This window comes from Magnusiomyces paraingens (genome assembly GCF_902498895.1).
Source record: "Magnusiomyces paraingens strain CBS 517.90 genome assembly, contig: contig1, whole genome shotgun sequence".
Taxonomy (NCBI): Eukaryota; Fungi; Ascomycota; class Dipodascomycetes; order Dipodascales; family Dipodascaceae; genus Magnusiomyces; species Magnusiomyces paraingens.
This window is the reverse complement of record NW_022474067.1, coordinates 2,573,369-2,596,356: the sequence shown is the minus strand read 5'-3', so window position 1 is coordinate 2,596,356 and position 22,988 is coordinate 2,573,369. Positions and strand designations below refer to the sequence as shown.

The window sequence follows — 22,988 nt, the reverse complement described above, 5'->3', positions numbered from 1 at the left end:
TTTGGCGCATGGTTTAAAAAGTTTGGAATTGAAAAGGATAGTTACAACTGCAAATGTGGAGAGCTGGAAACAGTTCATCACATTTTAGTTGAGTGTCCTTTGCTTGAAGAGGAAAGAAAAGGACTGAAACGGATATCTCCAGAGATGGACATGTCGACTCTCTTAAACAGTTTAACTGGCTTACAAGAGATTGTAAGCTTTATCTCTGCTTGGAGGGATTAAGAAATACAATTACAGCGTTGATGAAGACAAGTGGAGATAGGTTGGGAAGGTTTGGTTATTTTAACCCCCTGTTCCTCGTAAGCTGGCATCAGGACTTATTTTCGGGCTGTTGGAGATGCAATGTTGAAGCCAAAATTAAAAGTTTATTATTAAAATGAAAAAATATATAGTATGGACAAGAAGGATAGCGCAGATGCTGATGTTATATAATTCTATAACCCTTGAATAAAAACAAACAAACAAACAAGATTCAAATCTAGGGGAAAGGGCTGGATGGTGTAAAGGGTAACACGTTCGCTCGATAGCGGAAGATACTGGGTTCGATTCCCAGAATACCCCCTTTTCCTGAGGATGTGTACGGGAGTATACACCTAAACTTAAAACCATAGGCTACCCTGGTTACAGGAATGCCGACTCTTCCGTACAGTCTAAATAGCCTGCAGGTGATTGCGGACCGTATCTCTGACGGAAGAGATTAAGAAATACATGGGCGTCCGTGAAGATAAGTGGAAATGGGTTGGGAAGGTTTTGGGACCGACAGACTGGTTCCCCCTGTTCCTCGTAAGCTGGCATCAGGGCCCATCTTCCGGGCTACCGGAGACGCACAGAACAGAAACCACCCGTACTAAAAAGGTACAAATGAAAACCGGCAAGTCACATAGTCAGACAATAAAAGGATAGCGCAGATGCTGATGTTATATAGTTCTATAACCCTTGAATAAAAACAAACAAACAAACAAACAATAATTGTTATAAAACAAAAAACTGGCTTACAAGAGATTGTAAGCTTTATCTCTGCTTGGAGGGATTAAGAAATACAAATACAGCGTTGATGAAGACAAGTGGAGATAAGTTGGGAAGGTTTGGTTGTTTATAATTAAATTATTTATCAGGACCCACTTTCGGAACTAAAAAGCAGAAAAGCAAAACTTGTAAATTTCACAATGTGATGTAATTAACAAAATTATCGGTTAATTTTTGTATTCTTTGTACTAAAAAGCACCTCCAATTTCTTGATATTTAAAATCAATTATTAATTAGTAAGATTCCATTTCAAACAAAAAATTATATTTTTTCGTATTTTATTGAAACTGAATTTACAAAAAAGTTCCTCTTTATGCTTGTTACTCAGAAGAGATTTAAGCATACTAATATCCCCACACTACTAGTGTAAAAGCTATTACCCGCCTTAAAAAAACTTGATCTTATAATAAATGCCAATATATCGGCTTTTTGTTTTAAAATTTGTTGATTTCTTTCATTAAATGATGAATTTATAAAAATTGAAGAGCTTTTTAAAATCTTGAACCAATTACCGTTTATTAATGAATGAGCTAGTAAATGTTGTTGCACCCGGAAAGAAACTCTGGATAATTCAAATAACTGTCTGATTTCTTAGTTTTAAAAAATTTAATTGGGATGATTATCTAACTAGAAATTGGAATATTTTTTTTCCATATGAGATTCTATTGTTAGCACACTTGGTGTATTAATCTTGGAATTGAACTTCGCTTAACCACATGAATTTTATTATATAAAGTTTATAAATTTTTACAAAATTTAACATCAAAATATGGTATCATATTGAATATTATTTTAAACCGAATATCAACTGAACTATTCTTGACATGCTTTAAACCACTATAAGGTGATTTAAATACCTAGCATACTTACTACATTTTTTAGTGTTACCCGGTTCAATTAATAGTTAACTATCGATTGTAAATAAAGTAATTTGAAAAACTATTTAAAAGCTGGCACTTAGTTAAGTGCTATAGTGCACTAAGTGTTTTCAGTCTAGTATTTCCTGCAATAATAAGAGAATTTTGAAATAGTACAAACCTGATTCCATATTTTAAGCTATTGTCTATGTATAGACTCAATGCACTGTAAAAATTATAATATATTATTTGGAGTTCAATGTTGTCTGTAGTTCAAAATAAACCGCCTCAACTAACTTGCTTAATTGTCATTTTATTTATATTGAAAGTGGAAAAGTTAGTTACTAACTTTATTTAAGATATTAATAACAATTCATATATATATATATATATATTTTGGATTGGTCAATGATTAGAAATTCAAACGCTAGAAAGATATTACGCAAATATGCTTATTAAAAGAAAATATCCTCTTCATAGATAATTCGAGGATTAGTAACTGGAATAACCATCACTTAAAATACTTCTTAGATTAAAAACTAAACATTAAGGTAACTTCTAGTGAAGTATATCAATCCAAAGCCTTGAGGTGTCATATCTAGGCATCCAGAAATTTGGTATAATTTTATAACAGAATTATATTCAAATTAAAAAAAAAAAAAAAAAAAAAAAGTCTAACGTTTGTCATTCAAGAAATAGTGTTTTTTTTTAATTTTCACGAGAAAAACTGAGATGTGGTATAACAAAAAAAAAACGGAGTCATCTTAATAGACTTTAGTTTAAAGTATCCAAAAAAAAAAAAAAAAAAATTAAAGCACAAAAGGTTCAATCCAAGTGTTAGCCAAGTGAAAAGGTCTAGAAGCTGATGTTGATAACAAACCATTCGCTTCTGCGTCCAAAACACCTTGGTAAAGGACCTTCCACAAAACGAAAGCAACAGAAAGATCTCCTTCAACATCGACTGCCTGCTTAAACATGCCACGAAGATCGTCAAGTGTGGCAACCTTGACAAAAGGTCCAGATGTAGAATTAACTGTTGCAGTGCTAGTCGAGCTGTCGCTAGTATTTGGCTTCTCGTCAGCAGCTTTTGTTGTAGAAGCAGTAGCTGCAGTGGTGGTAGTAGAACCAGTGGCTCTATCAAGGTAAAGTTTCATGGCAACACCAGCTCCACAATTGGGAGCAAGAGAAAATGGCAAATAAGAACTAATGCTACCCCAAACTTTTGTGGAAGGCTCAGTGTTTCCATCTTCAGCAGGATACTTTGCACTGGTCAACTTAAATCTATCAACTTCACCAGTCGCAAGAATTGCAACAAGTGCGGCTTCTACAAGCTGGCGGTAAGCAGAGTATTCGCGAGTTATTGTTGAATTAAAAGCCAAAATTGTGCGAGACAACGGTCCAGCAAAACCGACAGGATTATGTCTAAGTGAAACAAAAGAAGCAACTCTGCTCAAAAGTAACACGTGTGCTTGGATATCGGCAGGAGCATGACTATCAGGTCCGCCGGTGTACTCAGGTTCGGTTTTAGTTGCATTCAGAAATCCGTCTCGAATCAGCAATAGAGCTAATGTGAGAGGCTCAGCAAGAGACTGAGCATGATCTTTAAACCGTTCATTTGTTTCTAAAAGATTCAAAGTTTTGGCAATAACCTTACCCCAAGGAGTCAGGTTATGTTCATTGTTGAAAAGGCCGATTGCCTGTAAAACTCGCCATATACTATTGGAAACAAGCTCTTCAACTGTCGAATACACAGGTGGAACTGGAGAAGGATATGTAGTAACTGGTGGGGCACCAGTAGAAGGAGCAGGCGATGCAGTAGTAGCAGGCGCTGTTGTAGGCGTACCCGAAGCTGGAGAAGCAGTTGAGGAAGGCAAAGGTGGGGTAGAGACAGGTGTGATTGAAGGAACGTATTTTTTTTTAAAGACAGTTGCAGTAATAAAAGCTTGAAGTTCTTCCTCAGAATCGTCATCAATCAAAAAAAAGGGGCAGATTAGCTTGGCTAACTGTGACTTATACTTCAAAGTTTTTTGAGAAGCATATTTTCCCTCAGTGATTTCCCTAGTAACTTTCCAGCCTTGGGTTTGATGAAGTAAAGACGTGGGTATTTTACGAACAACTTGGTCTTGAGATAAATCATACCAAACAACATTTTTGATTGGTCTATGTTGAAAATAACGGTGAAGAATTTGAGCCAAGAAATTAATAGACTTGCTTTGAACCTCATTGTGAATATTCGTTACAAATTTGCGATATGAAAGCTGACGCCCACCGTCTAGTGGAGCAGGCTCAAAGAGGTACCCAGAAGTCAAAGCATTAAGAATCTCAGGTCCAACAAGCCCCTTTGACAAGTAAAAGTAAATTTCATCAGGCAGACGTTGACCAACAAACTCATGAATATCACTGGGCCATTCATCTTCAGAAGGAATAGGCTCGACTTTTCCATTTTCTTTTAAAACAGGCTGGTAAAGTATTGTTGCATATGCTTTTTGAAACTTAATGACATACTTTTCTTTGTTTGCAGAAAGAGCAGCTTCTTGTTGATCAGAGTAAGCAGCTATAGTAGGGAAGATAGAGATTGGGCCAGTACTAACATAATCAAGTGCCAGCTTAAATGGAGCCGAGGCAGCGTAAAGACCAGCGGCAACAGCAGAGCCAGCGGATGCAATGGCAGCAGATGCAGCAGCTGGGCCACCAGGAACACTAGAAAGGAGTTGCTGGCTAATGGGAGGGTATAAAAGATTGGAGTATGGTGCAAAGCCAACAGAGCCAGAAATGATGCAAGCCTCGACAAACTGTTCATGGGAAATTCCAAGGTCATAAATAAACATACGCTTAGAAATCCAGGAAAAGTTTCCATGGCCCCCATTCCCGCGGGAATCGATATTGGTAATAAGGCGATCTGTTTGAGCATAAAGCATCACATCGTAAGAGCCGTAGATTGCATCAATATAACCCTCGGATTGAAAGTAAATAAGTTGTGCAGATGCAGTGTAAGGAGCAACAACAAATTCAACAGAAGGCTCTCGCTGGTTAAAAAAGTTGAAAAGAGTTCTAACACCGAATTGTTTTTTAGCGTCAAAACAGAGGTCAGTGACTTGCTCAAAATCTCGAACAGCTTGTTCGGCTTGGCCTTTTTCGTAGTCATCCCAGGCTTGGTTTCGTTTATGTAAAGTAGAAGAAATTTCGGAGACAATGCTATTACTGGAAGAAGCAAATGGTGTGTATGTTGTTTCGCGTTTGGAGCTGTCAGTAGTAACTGGTCGCTGAGAGTTGACCGACAAACCATCAAAAACAAAAAGCGGTGTAATTCCATTGGCTTGAAAAGCAGCTAAGTCTGCTGCCACATGGTCTAAAAGACTAAAGGGAACGCCACCTAATGCCTGTACCAGAGGCTCTGAATTACTTCGGACAATTGAATCAATGTAGTTGTTGGCATAGATACCTATTTTGCTGCCTTTGAGGGTAGAGAGATTAAGAGTGCGTACAATTCTGCGCTCAGTTATCCAAGCATCCAAAGGTCGAAGAGCTGATAAAAAAAATTATTAGGTAAACATGTATTTTAAAGAATCCTCAGGCCTACTTACTCATTATAACAAGCTAAGTTGAAATGTGAAGGTTGAGTGCTAGGTATATTGTTATATTTTGTGATGAAAGAAATAGGTGGGAGTGAACAAAAAGTGCTTGTAAAAAAAAAAAGATGACACGGCCACAAATCATTGTTACAAAACAAACTCACATAATTATTAAGTCACGTGATAAATTATATTTTTATAAATCTAGTTTCACTCTGTCTTGTTCTTGTCAGCTTTTCTGCGCAACCATCGTTCATTAACCACCTCAGGAGGCTCAAGGGTTTCGCGCTTTGAAAGTAGGACATACTTGGTTAAGTTCTTACCCTTACCATCTCCCAAATTAACAACGATTCTGTGTGATTCATGATTACTTGGCGCTCCATAAGAGGGGTGGGCCGAGTTTTGGATCATTTCACGCATTACAGAAGCCATTGTGAGTTTCATCCATGTGGAGTGCCACATAAAATATAACCTATCTTGGAGCCGCTGTAATGAATCTTCATTTTTGAAAGATTTCCATGGCATTTCCGGGAACCCGCAATCGTAAAGAACTAATGGAATGTCCGCGGCCATTTCGTAAGCTGGACGCCGGGGGGTGTTTTCCACATCCAAGAGAGTTTGAATCACTTCGGGAGCCTCTAGCTCTTGGCCCACAAGAAATAGGATGGCGACCATAGAGCGGACTTGATGCCAAAGAAACGCGGTGCCCTTCAGATCGAAACAATAGAGAGAATTGTCGTCGTCACACTGGCTAACCTTAACGATAGAAGCTGATAAGATTTCGCGCTTAAAGTTTGAAATTTGCTTTGATCCATCTACTTTGCAAAAATTTCTAAAATCGTGTACCCCCTCAAAGCTTTTTGCAGCAGCAAGCATTTTTGATAAATTAAGTTTATTGTTATTGTGGAAAAAGTACTTGTAATGTCGATAAAGACAGGAAAATCTTGCATCAAACCCCTCTGGTGGTTGCAGGCAAATCTCGTATAGTCGAATATCATCTGGTAAAAGTTGGTTGAGAATATGCAGATAATCTATTTCCTTATTATCATTGGCAGAATCCGTTTGTTGCTCAGGTGTTAATAGAGACCGGACTCTTAATGAAATGACTTGTCGAAGAGCTGACACGCCTTTGTCTGTTCGGCCACAGCGCGAAAATTCACAATCATTTGGGTCTATAGAAGGAATAAGTTTAGTTTTGTGTAAAGCTGCCAGAATGTGGCCCTCAACAGTGGGCACATCAGTATTGATTTGGACTGCCAGACCATTGTAATTCCAACCAAGATAGGCAAAACGAATGGCAATTCTGCGTGTTGAAAATTTAGAGTAGTCAAAAGATTTTTTTTTCTTTGTGACTGTAGCCTCAATGACTTCATTGGTATCTTTGGAGTTTGGAGTTTGAATGGCAGGAATAGACACTGACTGAGGTGGCCCTGCCAAGTTGTTTGCAACTTCTAGTTGTTGGATACGAGCTATCAATTGATCTTTAGACCATGATTCATAAAAAGAAGACATTTTTCTGAGTAAAGAGAATTTAAATAAATTTAATGGATATTTAATATAGCATCGAGATAAACTACGATGACTTATTCTTAACATGGGTACATCTATAAACTTTGATTTGATTTTTTTTAACAATATTTTAAAAGCCCCATTTGAAATTTTTTTCATCTCAAAATGCAATATGTTACAATCCTTTGTAACAAAATGCCATTTTTCTAGAAAAGTGTAACTAGATAATTAGAGGGGTAAATATGTTGTTACAAGTATCAATATTTCAAAATGAAATTGGATTCCGGATTTTTTAAATTTTAAATAATTTGACAAAGAAAATGATATAATCAAAAATTATGTGTCTGTGTTTTTTTAGAAAAAAAAACTAAAGAAAACCTAGAAGATAAGGAAAAAATTATTGGTGATATTTTCGAGTTCATTTTCCAGCCCCAAACCACCTAGATCAAGTTTAAGAAATTTCAATATTCCGATGGTCCGGGTAGAATCTTATCTGAACCCTTGTTGGCAAGAAATCTAATTTTCAAATTTCTGATAAAAAATCACTGCTCTTCATTATAAGTCGGAAAAAGTAACTGAATTAATTGAATTCCCTTTTTTTATGTAATTTGGATATAATTCAATCATTGAAAGCATGCTTCAGTCACTTCTATTTGGAGCCAAGCTCGGATATCCATAGCCCATGTTTAAAGCGACTCCTAATAGTGCTGGAGAAATATTTTTACCACGTAAATTTTGCTTTCGTATCAGCCTTTGATCAATGGTAATTACCAGTATGTATGTTTGAAGGCTTTCTACAAGAAAGCATGAGTTTTTTTTTTCATAATGGAAAAATGTAGGTGTCAGTTAAAAACTGTTTCGTCCCGTTTTAGTATGGATAATCCATGAAATGAAAAAAAAAAAAAAAAAAAAAAAAAGCATGCAACCGAAGAAAATTTCAGCTAATATTTAGTTTGGTTGATATGAAATGAAATGACTAGGAAAATGGAAGTATATTAGTCTATCTATGCCAGGAGGGACTGGATCAGAGATGAAGTTTTTGAAAAAAAAAAGTCCGATTTAAAAATATTTCCTGATATCATTTTCTATCCCAAGGTCAAAAGCAATGTTTAACTCGAGAAGATTCACAACCTCAAAAAGAAATTATGGATAAAAGTACCTAGTAATAAAGGCTTGTTGTTAAAGTTGCAAATATTTGAAATATCACTTTTCTAATTTTTCGAGGATATTTATTCCTGATGGTTAATAATGTCCCAAATAAAAATTTGCCACAACGGTTTCGCCAAAAGATTTAAAGTTAAATAGCATAATCATAAACCTATGAATAAACACTTGCTTTAAAAAAAGAAAAAAAATGGATGCGACGATATATATTTTGGGGGGACATGTATTATTTATAGTATAAAATATTTTAATTTCCCTTTATTGCTACCACCGAAAAAGCTCCTCTCACCAAAATCCCTCTTCCTTTTATCCATTTTCAATATTACCATTTTTTATTTACCATCTCCATTTTTTTATTTAAAGATAATCATTTCCATATTTATATATATATATATTCAAATAAATTTTAAAGGGCCACGTTCTTTTATACATCTTTCTTATCTTGATTAGTCAGATACACCCAAGAATAATGAAAAAATGGTTCTCACACTAGAGGGCCTACCAACAGACGTTCATCATGAAATCACTCAGTTCATCTCATCTTTGGACTGCAAGCGCTTAAGCCACTGTTGTTCAAAACTTCAAACATTTTATCGAGCGGAATCCTGGCGCTGCTGTAAAGTGGTTTCAGGAAAAACAGACTACGGAGAACATGCACAGGTACGAAATATTCCGCTAGCGGTCTTATTACGACCCAACAGGTATAGCTGGTTTTTTAATCACAGCGTTCGCGAAATATATATGACGGGAATTCTCTCATTTGAAGATAACTCTATTCAGGAACTTTTTGAATCGTCATTTGACCGAATAGCTTTTTCAGCAGTACAAAAGATCTACCTCTTATATCACCCTTTTTTTCACATTAATAATAACCTTTTTAATTCCACATTCTACAACTCGATATTATCCTTTCCAGATTCTATAGAAGGAGAGTCATTTCTAAACATTAACTTAGTTGTTAAACAGTATAGCGATCAGTTTATAAGTGAATCTCTTTACCCGCTTAGAAAATACTTTCGGATTTCTCATGACGGAGAGTTCCGTTTTCCCAGCCTGCATTACCATATGGATTATTTTGCAAACTTGACAAATATTTCTGTATGTCATGTCGATCGCCATAACTTTTCCCAAATTATGAGATCCTTGTCTTTAGCACCATGCTTAACATCACTATCTGTCAAATTTCACGTTTGGATGAAGGGAAATACATTAATGCTTGAACAAACTATATTCGACTTTTCTACTTTTCAGTTTCCTCGCCTAAAGACCTGCCATATAAGATTTAACACTATAGTGACACAGTTGGAGGTCCCATTCGAATATTATGAAGTTCCCCTTCCCTCTAAAGAACTATATTTTATGCCAAACACATCACAAATTCCTATTAAGCCATTGGTTTGGATCCCTTTTATCACACATATGAGCATAAAATCAACTGTGGGATTCCAAGTATTTAATCACTTGTTTGATTATGTTAGAATACCTAATACAACTTTTGTTAGTGTCGCACTTAAAGTTCAGTGGGAAGCCAGCTTGATGAATAAGATCTGTTTCGCCGAGAACCTGACAATGCTGGAATTGTCCATTCGAGATGCCTTTTTGCCCACTTACGACCCGAAATTTGTTGGCTGTGTGATGTTCATGGCTAAACTCAAAAGACTTACCATAAATGACAGACAATCATGTGGTTACGTCTTTCGTAACGATGAATACACTTGCGACTCGATTCTAAATCCACTCTTTAGAGAAGTACGTGAACATATGCGTCCGTTTTTTCATCTTGCACCAGAATATCGACCACAACTTTTTGATGAAGACCTAATAAATTTGGCTAATTATTTTTATGAAAAGTTTGGTACTTCTTCTGAAATAAAAACTTTGGACGGTTCTATTGATTCAGGTACATTTAGACACGTTCTGAACGATAATATTATCAACCTTGTTAAGAATCCGCTTAAGGTTCTGGACACTGTTGGTAACTACAATGTTAAAGATGGAGTTATCAAGAGATTTTGTGATATTTGCATTTACGAGTCTTTATTTTATTCTCTTCAGTCTGTAAAGACTTTGGAATACTTTGCAATAAAACCCAATAGCCGGTTTTATTTATCACCGCGTTTAGAATTGTTGCTGGCAACACATAAGACACTCAAACAAGTGATGCTGTACACCCCTCTTAATCCGTTTAATATGCCCACCTTAAAGCATCCGGATGAAAAACACAACCTGAATGTGTGTAAGCATTACCACATTGGGAATGAATATGATGAATATGATGAATATGATGAATATGATGAATATGATGACACTGAAGATAATGATTACAGCATTATTCCACAAATTCCCAACAAATACACGTCGATTGAGTTAGTTTCCGGCTTGTTTTACGGTTTGGTCGTTGCTGTTGTTTTTGATATTAAAATACAGCGTAAGTTTGAACCAAAATTAATGGAGAGGAGTATGAATGCTATGCTTAACTCCACGGACCCATTTTACCAGTTTGACCAACGGCTTGGTGATATTGACATGTACGCCGACAATTTTGATGGGTGGATTTAGAATTATGTTGTGGTACAACCTTTACCTTTTTTTTTTTTTTTTTACTTTTTCCTCTTTTTTTTTTAAAGAATACTACTTTTTAAGGATGAAATAGATTTTTGAAAAGAGTGTGTGAATCAATCTAATATGAATGACTTTACATATTAGATTTATTTTTTCTTTGTAATAAACACCAGCAAACCCCCACATTTCATAAAAACCGAGGATGGTTTAGAAAGAATAAATAGCAGCCAGGATCCCCTCCTTTGGATTTTTTCTTTCTCCTCAATCATCAATCATCAATCATCATACAAAGCTTTCTATTATCATCACTTTTCAAAATGAAGCCAGCTACAGCAACAACAGGGTTTTTTCAAGAAAGGCCTACCCTTCGTAATCAATTTACTACGGATTCTAACATCTTACGCGCCTTGGACTGTAAGTGAAATTCAAAAATATAGAGTCTCTGTTTTGGATCTGACTAGTGATAGACTTTTTGCCAAAAGCCGTGCTGGAACATGCAACACAAGAGCTGGTCCCATTTGGTGACAAAATTATTACACCAGAAGTTTTTGAGTGGATGGAGGATGCTGAAACAAATCTGCCCTATATCGAGCAACAAGACTTGTGGGGTCACCCACGTAACAAGCTCATCACAAGTGAAGGCTGGCGACGGCTTAAGGAATTTGGCGTGCGTGAGGGCCTACTTGCTACGTTTTACGATGGAGAGTACCCGCGCGAGTTTGCACGCATTGTCGGTTTCGCCAAACACTACCTGTTTTCGCCATCCTCAGCCATGGTAACTTGTCCGTTTGCCATGACGGACGGTTGTGCTCGTGTATGTCAGCTTATGGGCCCGTTTGAAGCGTCTGGTGACGAGTACTATAAGAGATTGTCTAGTCGAGACCCGGAATATTCATGGACATCCGGTCAGTGGATGACGGAACGACCTGGTGGATCAGACGTGTCTAATACAGAGACAGTTGCCGAGACTGATACACAGTCCGGGTCTAAACAGTACAAATTGAGCGGGTTTAAGTGGTTTTCAAGTGCAACCGACTCGCAGGTGACTATCACGCTTGCACGCATTGGTGACGACAAGCGCTTGAGTTGCTTTTTAGTTCCTGTGACTGAGAATGTGCGCTCCGGAAAAATTGTCATGAACAGACTCAAGCGCAAATTTGGAACCAAGGCATTACCGACAGCAGAGCTTGAACTACGTGAAGTGAACGGTGAGCTGATTGGAGATCGTGGACGTGGAGTTGTAGCCATTGCTAATGTGCTCAACATTACACGTGTATACAGCGCTGTTGGATCAACTGGCAACATGGCACGAGCGTTGAGCATCGCACGTGAGTACTCTAGAGTGCGCAAGGTGTTTGGTCGAAAACTGTGCGAAATTCCGAGTCACGTTAAGGGTCTTGCGGAGCAGACAATTTTGTTACGTGGTTTGAACTTTTTGGGCTTTTACGCGTGCCAGTTGCTTGGTGCTGTAGAAGCTGGAAAAGCCAGTGTCTCAGAGCTGACTCTTGCACGTGTGGTTCCAGGCATCGCTAAAGCCTACAATTGCAAGCGTACAACTGGTGGAATTTCCGAATGTATGGAAGCGTTAGGTGGTGTTGGATATCTTGAGTTTGACATGGAATTTAATATTGGCAAGTTGCTTCGCGACAACCAGGTCAATACCATTTGGGAGGGCACCACCAACGTGCTTTCAGATGACTTTGTACGATTTTTGATGAACAACTCCAAAGGAGTAGCAGATGCTCTTAGTGATTTCTTCAACGATCGGTTGGGGAATATTGAAGATGTTCCAGAACATGAGCGACAGCCAGAGGCATCAGCACCTAGCCTTGTGAGTCCTAATAATACGAGCGGGTCTCAATCGCAAGTTTTGGCAAAACTTAAGCGCCGAACTTCTGATGATCTTGCTTCATGGTTTGCTATGGTTGATGGGTCGAGTGGCAATGGAACTATTGATGTTTCAGCTGGAATGCTGAGCCAGCATGCACGCGAATATGTGTTCCAGCTCGCAGAGATTCTCATTTCAGTGCTACTGGTTTCCGATGCCGCACGACAGGTAACTGGCGATGTAGTAGGCGATTCTGTAGCATTAGAGGCTGCAACACGTTGGGTGCTCCGGGACCTGTCACGCTCGGCATTTGATCGAAGCAGCTTGTATGTTGGGCCCGATGAGCAGATTAATAAGTTGATTGTGTATGGCGATGTTCGTGCCAAATTGTAGTGAGTTTATTATAGCTATATATATAGCTAATTACTTAATAGTTACATTATAGTGCATCTAATTAGGTGAAATATGCCACCTCATCTGAAAAAAAAAAAAAAAAAAAACAATATCACAGCCGCCAGTTTCTTCAGTACTGAAAATGCCTCCACCACAACTCTCTCAAATCATTTCTGCCGGGTGGTTCTACAACGCTGGCTCCCAAACGCTTTCCAAGACCTTCACCTTTGCTAACGGTTTCCTTCCAACGTGGGCTTTTCTTCAGCAGCTTGCTCTTTACTCGCACCGTGCCCAGCACCATCCCCACATTGCCACGAAGTATAACGTCGTGACGCTTGAGTTGCACACAGACGACGAGCATAGCATATCCGATAAGGACATTAAAATGGCCAAGAAGGCCGATTCATTATTTTTTCAACTGACCAAATAATACATAAATAATACTTTTTCTATTATTATATAAATATGACTGTCTCTGCAATTTTTTTTCTCGACTCAAAGGGCAAGCCTTTGTTGTCACGCAACTACCGCGGCGACGTTCCCATAACCTCCGCTATTGACGCTTTCCCAAGTTTGCTGACAGAAGCTCAGCATCATTCTACAGCTGTTCCTCCGTGTATCAATCATAATGGCATAAATTACCTTTTCATCACACACAGTGACATTTATGTACTGGCATTGTCCAAACAGAATACCAATGCAAGTGCTGTATTGTTTTTCTTGCATCAACTCGTGCAAACTCTCATTCAATACCTCAACGCTTTGGATGAAGAAACAATCCGAGACAACTTTGTCATTATATACGAACTGTTGGATGAGATGATGGACTTTGGTCATCCCCAAATTTCAGACTACAAGGTGCTTCAAGAGTATATTACACAAGATTCGCATCCAGCATCGGCATCAGCCTCTTCAATTGTTACGAATTCCGTCTCATGGCGTCCTGAGGGTATTTTTTACAAGAAGAATGAACTCTTTTTGGATGTTATCGAATCTGTGGACTTTTTGCTTGGAGCAGATGGAAAAATCATCCGCAACGATGTTCAAGGAAAGGTTGTTATCAATGCATATCTCTCAGGCATGCCTGTGCTGAAACTAGGACTTAATGATGTGGACAAGAAGATATTAGAGCAACAAAAGAAAGAAGAAGAGGAAGGAGTTGACCATTCGCAAACATCACGGCCACGCAAAAAAATTGGCAGTAAGCAGGTGCACATGGAGGATATTAAATTTCACCAATGTGTGCAGCTGGATCAGTTTGAAAGTGATCGCACTATTATGTTTACTCCACCAGATGGAAAGTTTGATTTATTGACGTATCGTGTATCAAATGTGTCCCAAAGACCCTTGTTTGCGGTTGACGCAACAGTGGATCTTAAGTCGCACTCGCGAGCTATTATTAACGTGACAGTCAAATCTCAGTTTCGTAAACGGTCGACAGCAACGCAGGTTGAGGTACAAATTCCGGTTCCTCGCGACGCGGATTCACCGCGGTTTAAAACAACGGCTGGTACGGTGATTTACGCGCCAGAGCTAAACGCAGTTGTGTGGAAGATTAAGGATTTCCCCGGCGGTCAAGAATACAAGATGAAGGCACAGGTATCTCTATCGTCTCTGGCAGGTGAATTTGACGACAACGACGAACAGCTCACATCTGGTGCATCACAAACGGATTCTGCTAACGCTTACCGAACAGCAACATTGACACGAATCAAGAACCAGCCTGTGCGCGTCAAGTTTGACATTCCATACTTTGCGGTGTCTGGACTACAGGTGCGCTACCTCAAGGTAGAGGAAGCACGTCTGCAATATCAGGCACTGCCATGGGTGCGATACCTGACACAAAGCGGCGACGAGTTTGCAATTCGGTTGCCCCCCAAGAATGTGTTTTAGTTCATAACTTTTAAATAATTGTATAGCATAGTGGAATTGCAGAGCAAAATACTTCATAGAAGTTACTTGTGAGTCATTGAGTATACCCGGGTAAACAAACTTAGGGGAGTCATAATGGCGGCTAAGAATCATTAAACTAACTAATTTTATAATCGTTTTTTCTAATAATCAAAGAGTTTTGATAGCACTTTTGAAGGAACTTATTTTGGAGTCATTGGGCGGCTATTTATTTCGATGTTAATAAAAAAAAATGTTAGTATAAATATCAGGGTTCTTTTCCCCAGAATTTCTGTTTTTTTTTTTGTATATATACCTAAATTGCTTTCTACTTTTAGTAATCAACTATTGTATACACCATTGAATTAGCTCTCATAACCATAAAGCATATAATTATCAACAAACAATGACCATCGTCAGATTAGTTACTGCTTCCGACAAGCCCCAATGGCTTGTTCTCTGGAAAAAATACCTCGAGTTCTATGCTTCTACTGGAAACAAGGCAGCCGAGCATGTTCCAGATACTGTGACAAACACGACCTTTTCCCGCTTTTTGGACGATTCGGAGCCCATGGCGTGCCTTGTGGCCGAGGACGAGTCTTCAAAAACCCTTGTTGGTTTTGCACACATTCTCTGGCACCGAAACACTTGGGCAATCGAGGACAAAATCTACCTTAATGACCTATATGTTGATGAAAATATTCGCTGTGGCGGTGTAGGCCGCAAGCTTATTGAGGCCGTGTACAAATATGGTGACGAACACGGGATGCCTACGGTCTACTGGCGTACCCAAGAATTCAATCACCGCGCACAGCTGCTCTACACCAAGGTTGGTATTCGCGATGGCTTTCTTACCTACAAGAGACCTTGAACTGGATATTTTATTTTTTTTTAAATATATATACATACAAATATTTTTAGTTTTCAAAATCTATTTTAAAAGCTTTTCGAGCTCGCTTACTGTTTCACGACGATGACCAGAGACCTTACGCTGGGCCTCGACACGAGCATCCCATTTGCCCCATAGTTCTTTTTCAGCTTCAGCAATTGTTGCACGTGCAGTTTCTGTGACTTGGGTCGTGAACTGGGCAGCTGCACGGGCCCACGCACGCTGTATCCTTGCCGCACCAACAACAACGCCAAGCGCCATGACCGAGCCAGCAGCATAGAGCGAGCAGTAATCTAACCCGTAGACTGCAGTAAGCGGCAGCACAACAAGCGGAAGTTGGACACCCACAAGGTTGGTCAGGAGTGCTCGTAGACCCGAATTGTGGAGCTGCGCGCCTGCTGTTTCCAAAAGAGTGCGCCGCGCCCTCCCAAACACGTCAGGAACAGAAGGTGACGATATTGTGGGTGTAGGCTTAGTCTCATCAGGAAGAGTTGTGATGCTGTCTAATGCTGCTTGCTCAACCACTTGGGCCTCCTTTTCTGAGGGGAACTGGTGAAGATCCGCAAATTGGTCGACACGGCCGCAGAGGTACTTGAACCGGTCCTCAGCACGCGGAAGGAAATAGTAGCGTAAAAAGGTCTCGTCAACTGTACTAAAGATATCATCGACACGCCAATACAATTTGTACCAGGGAATGGTGTTGGGCATAGGCGTGGGACCGTTGCCGAAAAGACTTGTGAGATGCTCAGCAAGACTTGTTTGGAGTTCAGTGTGAGCTTCTGCTGACCACGCAGCTCTGCGGCGGGCCATTTCGGCACCTTCTGCAGCCACAGCTTGAGTGACTTGCTCCTCTGCATCTACAATAGCACGTGTCGATGCCAGCACAGTCTGTGCCAAAGTGTGCTGAGCATTAGCAAGATTAGCAATGTCGCTTAGCGACTTGACCTCGGGGACTTTCCCTGAAAGAACGGTTGACCCAGCTGGGGGATATGCGAAAAGAGCAGAGTTAATAGCCTGTGTGTTAGCGCGAGCGTGGAGAGCAAGGTACTGATCAACATTCTGCGGGCTTTTACGCAACAGGGTATTGGCTTCATCTGCGCTTTCTGAGGATACGATAGGGAATGGCAGCGCCTTGATGGTGGAATCAGCGGTATACTTGCGCTTTTCTGCTGAATAGTCGACGAGAACTAGTGATGGCAATGCTTCAGTGCCTGGAAACAAATATTTGTCTGGCCAGCGGGCAGCTAATTCTGCATCTTTTACGTCGGAAGTAATATATACAACACGATGACAACGTAGGATATGGTCAAGTGAATCTGCTGCAGAGGTAGCCTCGAGAATGGCAATACGCTGAGAGGCCTCCGACAAAACTTCAGGCACATTTTCTTCGGGTGTATTTTCCGGAATAAGTCCTTCGCGTGGAACCGTTAAGGGGACTTCGTATTCAACAATGGAATTATGCGTGATAGGAGCTGCATTATACTCGCGCGCGTGCCGGACCAAAGTGTTTTTGGCAAGGTTACGATCACGGATGGCATCACGCCAGACTTGGTCGGTAGCAAGTGGATCAGCCAGAGCCACGTCTAAGTTACGTGCAATGGCTTTACGAGAGGTTCCGGGAAGCGGAACAATAGCGACACGAACAGCAGGATCGTTAGCGAGAAGAAGATTAATGCGAGCATGGAGAAAGCCGTTGGCAGCGCGGGTATCAGGAAACTGAACCTTGAGACGAGTCAGGAGACTGGAAGGCAGTGTAGATAAGGAGCGCAATGGTATCTTGGACGATCTTGATGGCGGACGGCGTAGAGGCAGCAGCAGCATTATGAAGGGACGGATTAAGGAACGGGGGATTTTTTTTTAGGAGTGAGGGTGAGGGATATGGTGGTGGTGAGAAGTTTAGTATGCAAAAGCAGCAGGGCAGTATGTAAGTTACATCTTACACGGCAGATAACAAACCAAACAATTGTTAACTCGAGGCGACTATTCGGGACCCAGGGTAGGAAAAAAGCATCGGCGACAGGTCTAGCCGACAGGAGTTCGAGAGGTATATAAGGACTTTGAAGGTTATCAAATTTGCAAGAAGTTTTAAAATTAGTTTATCTTTTTTTTTTTTTTTAATTTTCATTTTCATTTTCATTTTCATTTCTCAAATTTCAATCTTTCAATCTACTATCATCACTTTATCTCCATAATAAAATAATAATAACAACTACAACCACAACGCCCAAAATGACTGCCACCATCCGTTTAATCACTGAAGCAGATAAACCCCAATGGGTGGAGCTTTGGCACAAGTACCTTAAATTTTATGCGTCGACTGGTATTCCATCCGATTTACCTGATACTGTCACTGACACGACTTTTGCACGTTTTCTTGATGACAAGGAGCCCATGGCTTGTTTTGTGGCCGAAGACGACGAAACCCACAAGCTTATTGGGTTTGCCAATTTCCTGTGGCACCGAAACACATGGGCTGTTGAAGACCGCATCTACTTGAACGATTTGTTTGTCGATGAATCGGTCCGCTGTGGCGGTGTTGGTCGCAAGCTAATTGAAGCTATTTACAAGTACGGCGATGAACATGGTATGCCTAGCGTATACTGGATGACCCAGGTCTTCAACCACCGTGCACAGCTACTCTACACGAAGGCTGGTGTTCGTGACGGGTTCGTAACATACTCGAGACCTTGATTGTTTCGGGGAATTACCGGTGGGTAAAAGTCCTGTTGAGATTGAAGTAGCAGAAATAGTTAAAGCTTAGTTAGTTAGTTAGTACCGGGTACGCTAGTTAGTAACAAAAGGCCTCCATCCATATAATTCAGATAACTCTTTCCATTCACATTGGCAAAAGCCACATTCACATTTCAAATGATCTCGTCAACAACTAAAACCGTTCTCACTAGACTACAGGCCTTTGGTCATGGGGTCGTGCCCAATCCAGAGATCCCAACTCCGTCGTTTGCTGCTTGGGACTCGGTTCCGGCAAAACGCCGAGCCGCCGTGCTTGTTGTACTCTTTGAAACAAAGAATCCAATCACAAACCGAGTTGAACTGTCGACTGTTTTAACAACGCGTGCGGCACATCTGTCGTCTTTTTCGGGGCATGTGGCTCTACCCGGTGGCAAGGCCGACTCGGAACAAGAGACTGCTCGTGAAGCAGCTCGTCGTGAGGCTTCTGAGGAAATAGGGTTCCCGGCAATGCTTCCAGAAAACGACCCTATTGTTGATGTCGCGCGCTTCCCAGCATACCTCTCGCGTAACCTGCTAGCTGTTGCACCATCTATTGCATATGTCCCTTCGCCAGCACAAATACCGCCGTTATATGGACTGCCAGATGTTTTACCAGATGACCTTGATGAAGTGTTACGCGCGGGCGGAGAGGTTGGCGAAGTTTTTAGCGTTCCTCTGCGGTATTTTCTTTACCTCCATCCACCCGGGTCAACACCAGGGGCTCCTCCAGGCCGCAAACCACCAGTAACGCCATGGTACACTGGCGGGGATGCCATTTGGGGTGGGCTTTCGTGGTGGATGCACCACTTTGCGGTGCGCCGACGCGTAAATAAGCTCCCCGGAGAGCCTGCACACTTCTCCGTGTGGGGGCTTACTGCTCGCATTCTACTGGATGTTGCGCGTGTTGGGTACGCGCAGGTCCCGGAGATGCGACACACGCACAATATTGGCGACGAGGCATTGTTAGAAGCGCTTGTTTCTGGTGGGTACATGGCAGTTCCACGGTCTAAGCGGGACCTAAGTTTCAACTTTGCAAAGGCTTTTGGTCGGGACTCGCCACTTCTCAAGAGTAGATTGTAACATTAAAATCTATACAAAAAAAAAAAAAAAAAAAAAAGAAAAAAAAATTTATATATGATAGACAAGTTTTTCCAAGGCCTCTTGGACATTAGTCTTTTCGGCCTTGACAAGCTTGATGATTTGCTTAAACTCGGGGATGCTAGCGTCTTGCATGACCTCATAAATGAAGGACTCTGAAGTGGAGACGTGGGCCCCGAGAGCCGCCGCCCGGCGCAGGGCAATGGGTTTTTCGAGACGGTTTACAGAAGAAACGCCATCTGCAAGAACGTAAACATCATGGCCATTTGCCCGAAGATCCTTAACAGTTTGCAAAACGCACACATGTGACTCAATTCCAACAATTGCAACCGGCAGGCCCTTGGGCAGTTTTTCTGCAATCTCAGGAACATACATAGAGAACTTGGACTTGTCGGCATCGACAACAGCTTGTGAAATGAGAGGTTGAAGCTCAGCAACGGTGTCTCCAAGACCCTTTTTGTTCTGGGTTGTTACATATACGGGAAGGCCGAGAATGCGTGCGGCCTCCAACACACGCCGAGATGTGCGCACAACCTCATCAAAGCCAAAAATTGCTGGACGGAATCTTTCCTGAATGTCGCAAATAAAGATAGCAGGACGAAGAGACATTTTTATTTATCTTGATGATTTATTTATTTTTTGTTTTTTGGTAAATGTAGTTAAAACTTATTAGGGTATTGGTATTTATTAGAAAAATTTTTTTTTGATGGTTCAAAAGTATTTTGGGGAAGACCTTCCCTTATAAACCTTTTCTCCTATATATATTTATCTTTTGTAACCCCGCACCAAACAAAGCCTAAAAAAAATATATATATGTTTGACCTTTCACAACAAATTACCGCCGCATACTACCCGGGCAAAAGTCCCGTCCCGGGCAACCGGAGTCAGACCACTGGTCCGGAAAAGGGGACTGAGGCAAAGTCACATGCGTTATGGATGTCATATCCGGCCAGAAAACGTTGTGCTGTGCTTGCTATTCTGTTCCCTTTGGACGAGACTGGTAGTGACTATGGCGTGGTTCTCACTCAGCGGTCTCCAGCACTTCGCACGTCGCCTTCGGTTTCAGCGTTCCCGGGTGGACGGCTCGATGCAGCAGATAATAATGACGAGTGGGCGTGTGCCTTGCGCGAAGCTCATGAGGAGATTGGTTTCGACCCGGCTAATGTGCCAGGCTTCGAGCGGCTCGCCATCTCACCATGTTACCTGTCTCTGGGTAATGATGCTGTTCGTATGTGTATCTGTAAAGCCACACCTAAAGTTGATCTTATAGTGGCTAATAATGAACCTGATGCTATATCAACTGCTCATAAGGTTGGTCCTGAAACTGGAAAAGGTGAGGAAATTTCGGTAGAAAAAGTTTCGCCAAAAGAGCCAGCCTTTCTTAAGCATCTGGCCCCAAAACCCTCACCCACAGAAGTAGCAGTGGCTTACGCCGTGCCACTTTCTTGCATCCTAACAAACAAATGGTATGTTCGTGGCACACCTATGCTCGTGGCTGGACACCCATGGATATTCCATAAATACCGGGTCCCAGTTGGCGATGTTTTGGGGTTGGTAAGATCCCATGCAGTGACTCCAGCCGAAATCAATTCCGCTTATCAAGATAGTGACGAGGAAATTGAAGAAGAGATGCGACAACAGGCCTCTGCACCGGAACCCACCGAAGAAGTTCCCCAGTGGACCACCCGGACTCCAACCTCACTGAAATACACACCGGGTGAAAAGGCGATTCCTTTGCACGGCCTTACCTCGCACATGGTGGTGGATCTTGCACGTGCACTCCACCCAGGGCAAAAGGTTTTATTTGAAGTGTTGCCCCAGCTGGGATCTGATGAGATTGTGAGCCAATACCACGCCGAAACCTATGGGCCCAACAATTCAGGCTCTTCGTTGTAAGGGGGATTTTTCCAGTCTTTCAGGGTGAAGAAAACAAGAATGGTCTTATTTTATAGATATATATATATATATATATATAAGGGATAATCATAAATGTGAAACGCACTAGAGATTGGATTTTATCAATCAATCAACCATTAGCCTAGTATATTTATGTTTATATTTCATTTATAGGAAAATATGTGAAAGGAAAATTAACATTGGGTTGAAACGTTCAGAATTCCATATTATTCTGATAATTAATATATATAACTAATATATCACAAGAACCATATGCGATTCTAAATTTGGGGGGTATGAATTAAATCCGATCATTAGTCGAGCTAAAGATCGAGTAGTATTTTTTTTTTCTTTAAATAAAAGGGTTAAAAGGAAGAAATATGAAGTTATTTTTTTTTTTAGTTATAATTTTCATTAAAAGAAAAATACCTATAAGAAAGATCATGGCTAGTATACTTATTAGAGGATAATTATTAATTAACAAAATACTTTACATCATAATAGGCATTATATGATATATATAATTAAAAAATATAATTTATTATTAGTTGTTGTGATTTATTATTATAAAACCAATATATTAAATGTACATGAAATAAGATGTAATTATTATTATTATTATTATTATTAAGTAATTACTTAATAATATATAGTTATTATTATATGCTTAACGCACCTAAATAGAGTGTTACATTGTGCTAAAATGGCATTGACCGGAATTAGATAATTGAAAAAAAAGGGTCTTGCCAAAAAAAGAAAAGAAGAAAAGTCAGTGCGCTTAACATGGAATTTTCGCTTCCAACCATTTTAAGGATGAAAAAAAAAAAAAAAAAAAAAAAAAGAGAGTTTGACTTTAAGTAACAATTATAGAATTCGCTTTTTTTTTTTTTTTAAGGTTAGCAAAAAAAAAAAAAAAAAAAAAAGAATATGCTAAATTAGGAAAATGACATGGCAAAAAAATGCTTTAACGCAACTAAGCTTTAGAGTAACAATGAAGAGTGAAAGAAGGTCCTTGTAAGCAAATGTCAAAAAAAAAAAATAAAAAATAAAAAATAAACGCCTCTCTAGGGCTTCTAAAGTAATGTTTTTATTTTTATTTTGACAGGACCCAGGATTCCTTCCATAAAAGTGACTTTTAAATATTTAATTTATATGTGCAGAGTGGCCATGCAAATAATCCTTAATATTTGTTCCGTTGATATTTCTCACCAAAGTCCTATCAATAGTTTAACATCCCCCCCCTTCTCTAAAATAGTAAAATAAAATGTTTTTAATAAATTTCTTTTTTTTCTGAATATAAACTATTCTAAAAATATATATATATATATATATAATTATTAATTTATAATTTAAAAAAATAAACTAAATTATAAGTTTATTAGAATGTTAGTTCAAAAAAAAAAAAAAAAAAAAAAAAAACCTTACACAGTAAAGAAAAATGTATAATTATAATTATAATTATAATCTTGGAAATCAAACAATTAACTATACTTAAATTCAAGGCGCAAATATCTTTAATTTCAAAAAGCAAAACCCAATTCATATTTAGTATGAAAGTCTTAAAAAGAAAATAC

At 39.8% G+C, this 22,988-nt stretch overlaps 12 protein-coding genes across 12 annotated transcripts; 8 read left to right on the top strand and 4 right to left on the bottom strand.

The window, feature by feature from the left end:
- Positions 1-2,692: 2,692 nt before the first annotated feature.
- SAPINGB_P000758 (uncharacterized protein) lies at positions 2,693-5,471 on the bottom strand (the record flags this gene model as incomplete). Its single annotated transcript, XM_031995481.1, has 2 exons — positions 2,693-5,409; positions 5,468-5,471. 2 exons carry the CDS (start codon positions 5,469-5,471, stop codon positions 2,693-2,695), a joined length of 2,721 nt encoding a protein of 906 aa, XP_031851372.1.
- A 194-nt stretch (positions 5,472-5,665) lies between these two features.
- On the bottom strand, positions 5,666-6,967 carry SAPINGB_P000757 (uncharacterized protein; the record flags this gene model as incomplete). Its single annotated transcript, XM_031995480.1, has 1 exon — positions 5,666-6,967. The coding sequence occupies one exon, from the start codon at positions 6,965-6,967 to the stop codon at positions 5,666-5,668; it is 1,302 nt and encodes a 433-aa protein (XP_031851371.1).
- Positions 6,968-9,193: 2,226 nt separating this feature from the next.
- SAPINGB_P000756 (uncharacterized protein) lies at positions 9,194-10,687 on the top strand (the record flags this gene model as incomplete). The annotated part of the gene is made up of 1 exon (XM_031995479.1): positions 9,194-10,687. The coding sequence occupies one exon, from the start codon at positions 9,194-9,196 to the stop codon at positions 10,685-10,687; it is 1,494 nt and encodes a 497-aa protein (XP_031851370.1).
- Positions 10,688-11,007: 320 nt separating this feature from the next.
- On the top strand, positions 11,008-12,911 carry SAPINGB_P000755 (uncharacterized protein; the record flags this gene model as incomplete). The annotated part of the gene is made up of 2 exons (XM_031995478.1): positions 11,008-11,104; positions 11,158-12,911. 2 exons carry the CDS (start codon positions 11,008-11,010, stop codon positions 12,909-12,911), a joined length of 1,851 nt encoding a protein of 616 aa, XP_031851369.1.
- Positions 12,912-13,053: 142 nt separating this feature from the next.
- Positions 13,054-13,341, top strand: SAPINGB_P000754 (uncharacterized protein; the record flags this gene model as incomplete). The annotated part of the gene is made up of 1 exon (XM_031995477.1): positions 13,054-13,341. One exon carries the CDS (start codon positions 13,054-13,056, stop codon positions 13,339-13,341), a length of 288 nt encoding a protein of 95 aa, XP_031851368.1.
- A 35-nt stretch (positions 13,342-13,376) lies between these two features.
- SAPINGB_P000753 (uncharacterized protein) lies at positions 13,377-14,804 on the top strand (the record flags this gene model as incomplete). The annotated part of the gene is made up of 1 exon (XM_031995476.1): positions 13,377-14,804. The coding sequence occupies one exon, from the start codon at positions 13,377-13,379 to the stop codon at positions 14,802-14,804; it is 1,428 nt and encodes a 475-aa protein (XP_031851367.1).
- Positions 14,805-15,207: 403 nt separating this feature from the next.
- Positions 15,208-15,672, top strand: SAPINGB_P000752 (uncharacterized protein; the record flags this gene model as incomplete). The annotated part of the gene is made up of 1 exon (XM_031995475.1): positions 15,208-15,672. The coding sequence occupies one exon, from the start codon at positions 15,208-15,210 to the stop codon at positions 15,670-15,672; it is 465 nt and encodes a 154-aa protein (XP_031851366.1).
- Positions 15,673-15,732: 60 nt separating this feature from the next.
- On the bottom strand, positions 15,733-17,511 carry SAPINGB_P000751 (uncharacterized protein; the record flags this gene model as incomplete). The annotated part of the gene is made up of 1 exon (XM_031995474.1): positions 15,733-17,511. One exon carries the CDS (start codon positions 17,509-17,511, stop codon positions 15,733-15,735), a length of 1,779 nt encoding a protein of 592 aa, XP_031851365.1.
- Positions 17,512-17,919: 408 nt separating this feature from the next.
- SAPINGB_P000750 (uncharacterized protein) lies at positions 17,920-18,381 on the top strand (the record flags this gene model as incomplete). The annotated part of the gene is made up of 1 exon (XM_031995473.1): positions 17,920-18,381. One exon carries the CDS (start codon positions 17,920-17,922, stop codon positions 18,379-18,381), a length of 462 nt encoding a protein of 153 aa, XP_031851364.1.
- A 177-nt stretch (positions 18,382-18,558) lies between these two features.
- SAPINGB_P000749 (uncharacterized protein) lies at positions 18,559-19,500 on the top strand (the record flags this gene model as incomplete). The annotated part of the gene is made up of 1 exon (XM_031995472.1): positions 18,559-19,500. The coding sequence occupies one exon, from the start codon at positions 18,559-18,561 to the stop codon at positions 19,498-19,500; it is 942 nt and encodes a 313-aa protein (XP_031851363.1).
- Positions 19,501-19,548: 48 nt separating this feature from the next.
- On the bottom strand, positions 19,549-20,127 carry SAPINGB_P000748 (uncharacterized protein; the record flags this gene model as incomplete). The annotated part of the gene is made up of 1 exon (XM_031995471.1): positions 19,549-20,127. The coding sequence occupies one exon, from the start codon at positions 20,125-20,127 to the stop codon at positions 19,549-19,551; it is 579 nt and encodes a 192-aa protein (XP_031851362.1).
- A 204-nt stretch (positions 20,128-20,331) lies between these two features.
- SAPINGB_P000747 (uncharacterized protein) lies at positions 20,332-21,414 on the top strand (the record flags this gene model as incomplete). The annotated part of the gene is made up of 1 exon (XM_031995470.1): positions 20,332-21,414. The coding sequence occupies one exon, from the start codon at positions 20,332-20,334 to the stop codon at positions 21,412-21,414; it is 1,083 nt and encodes a 360-aa protein (XP_031851361.1).
- Positions 21,415-22,988: the final 1,574 nt, after the last annotated feature.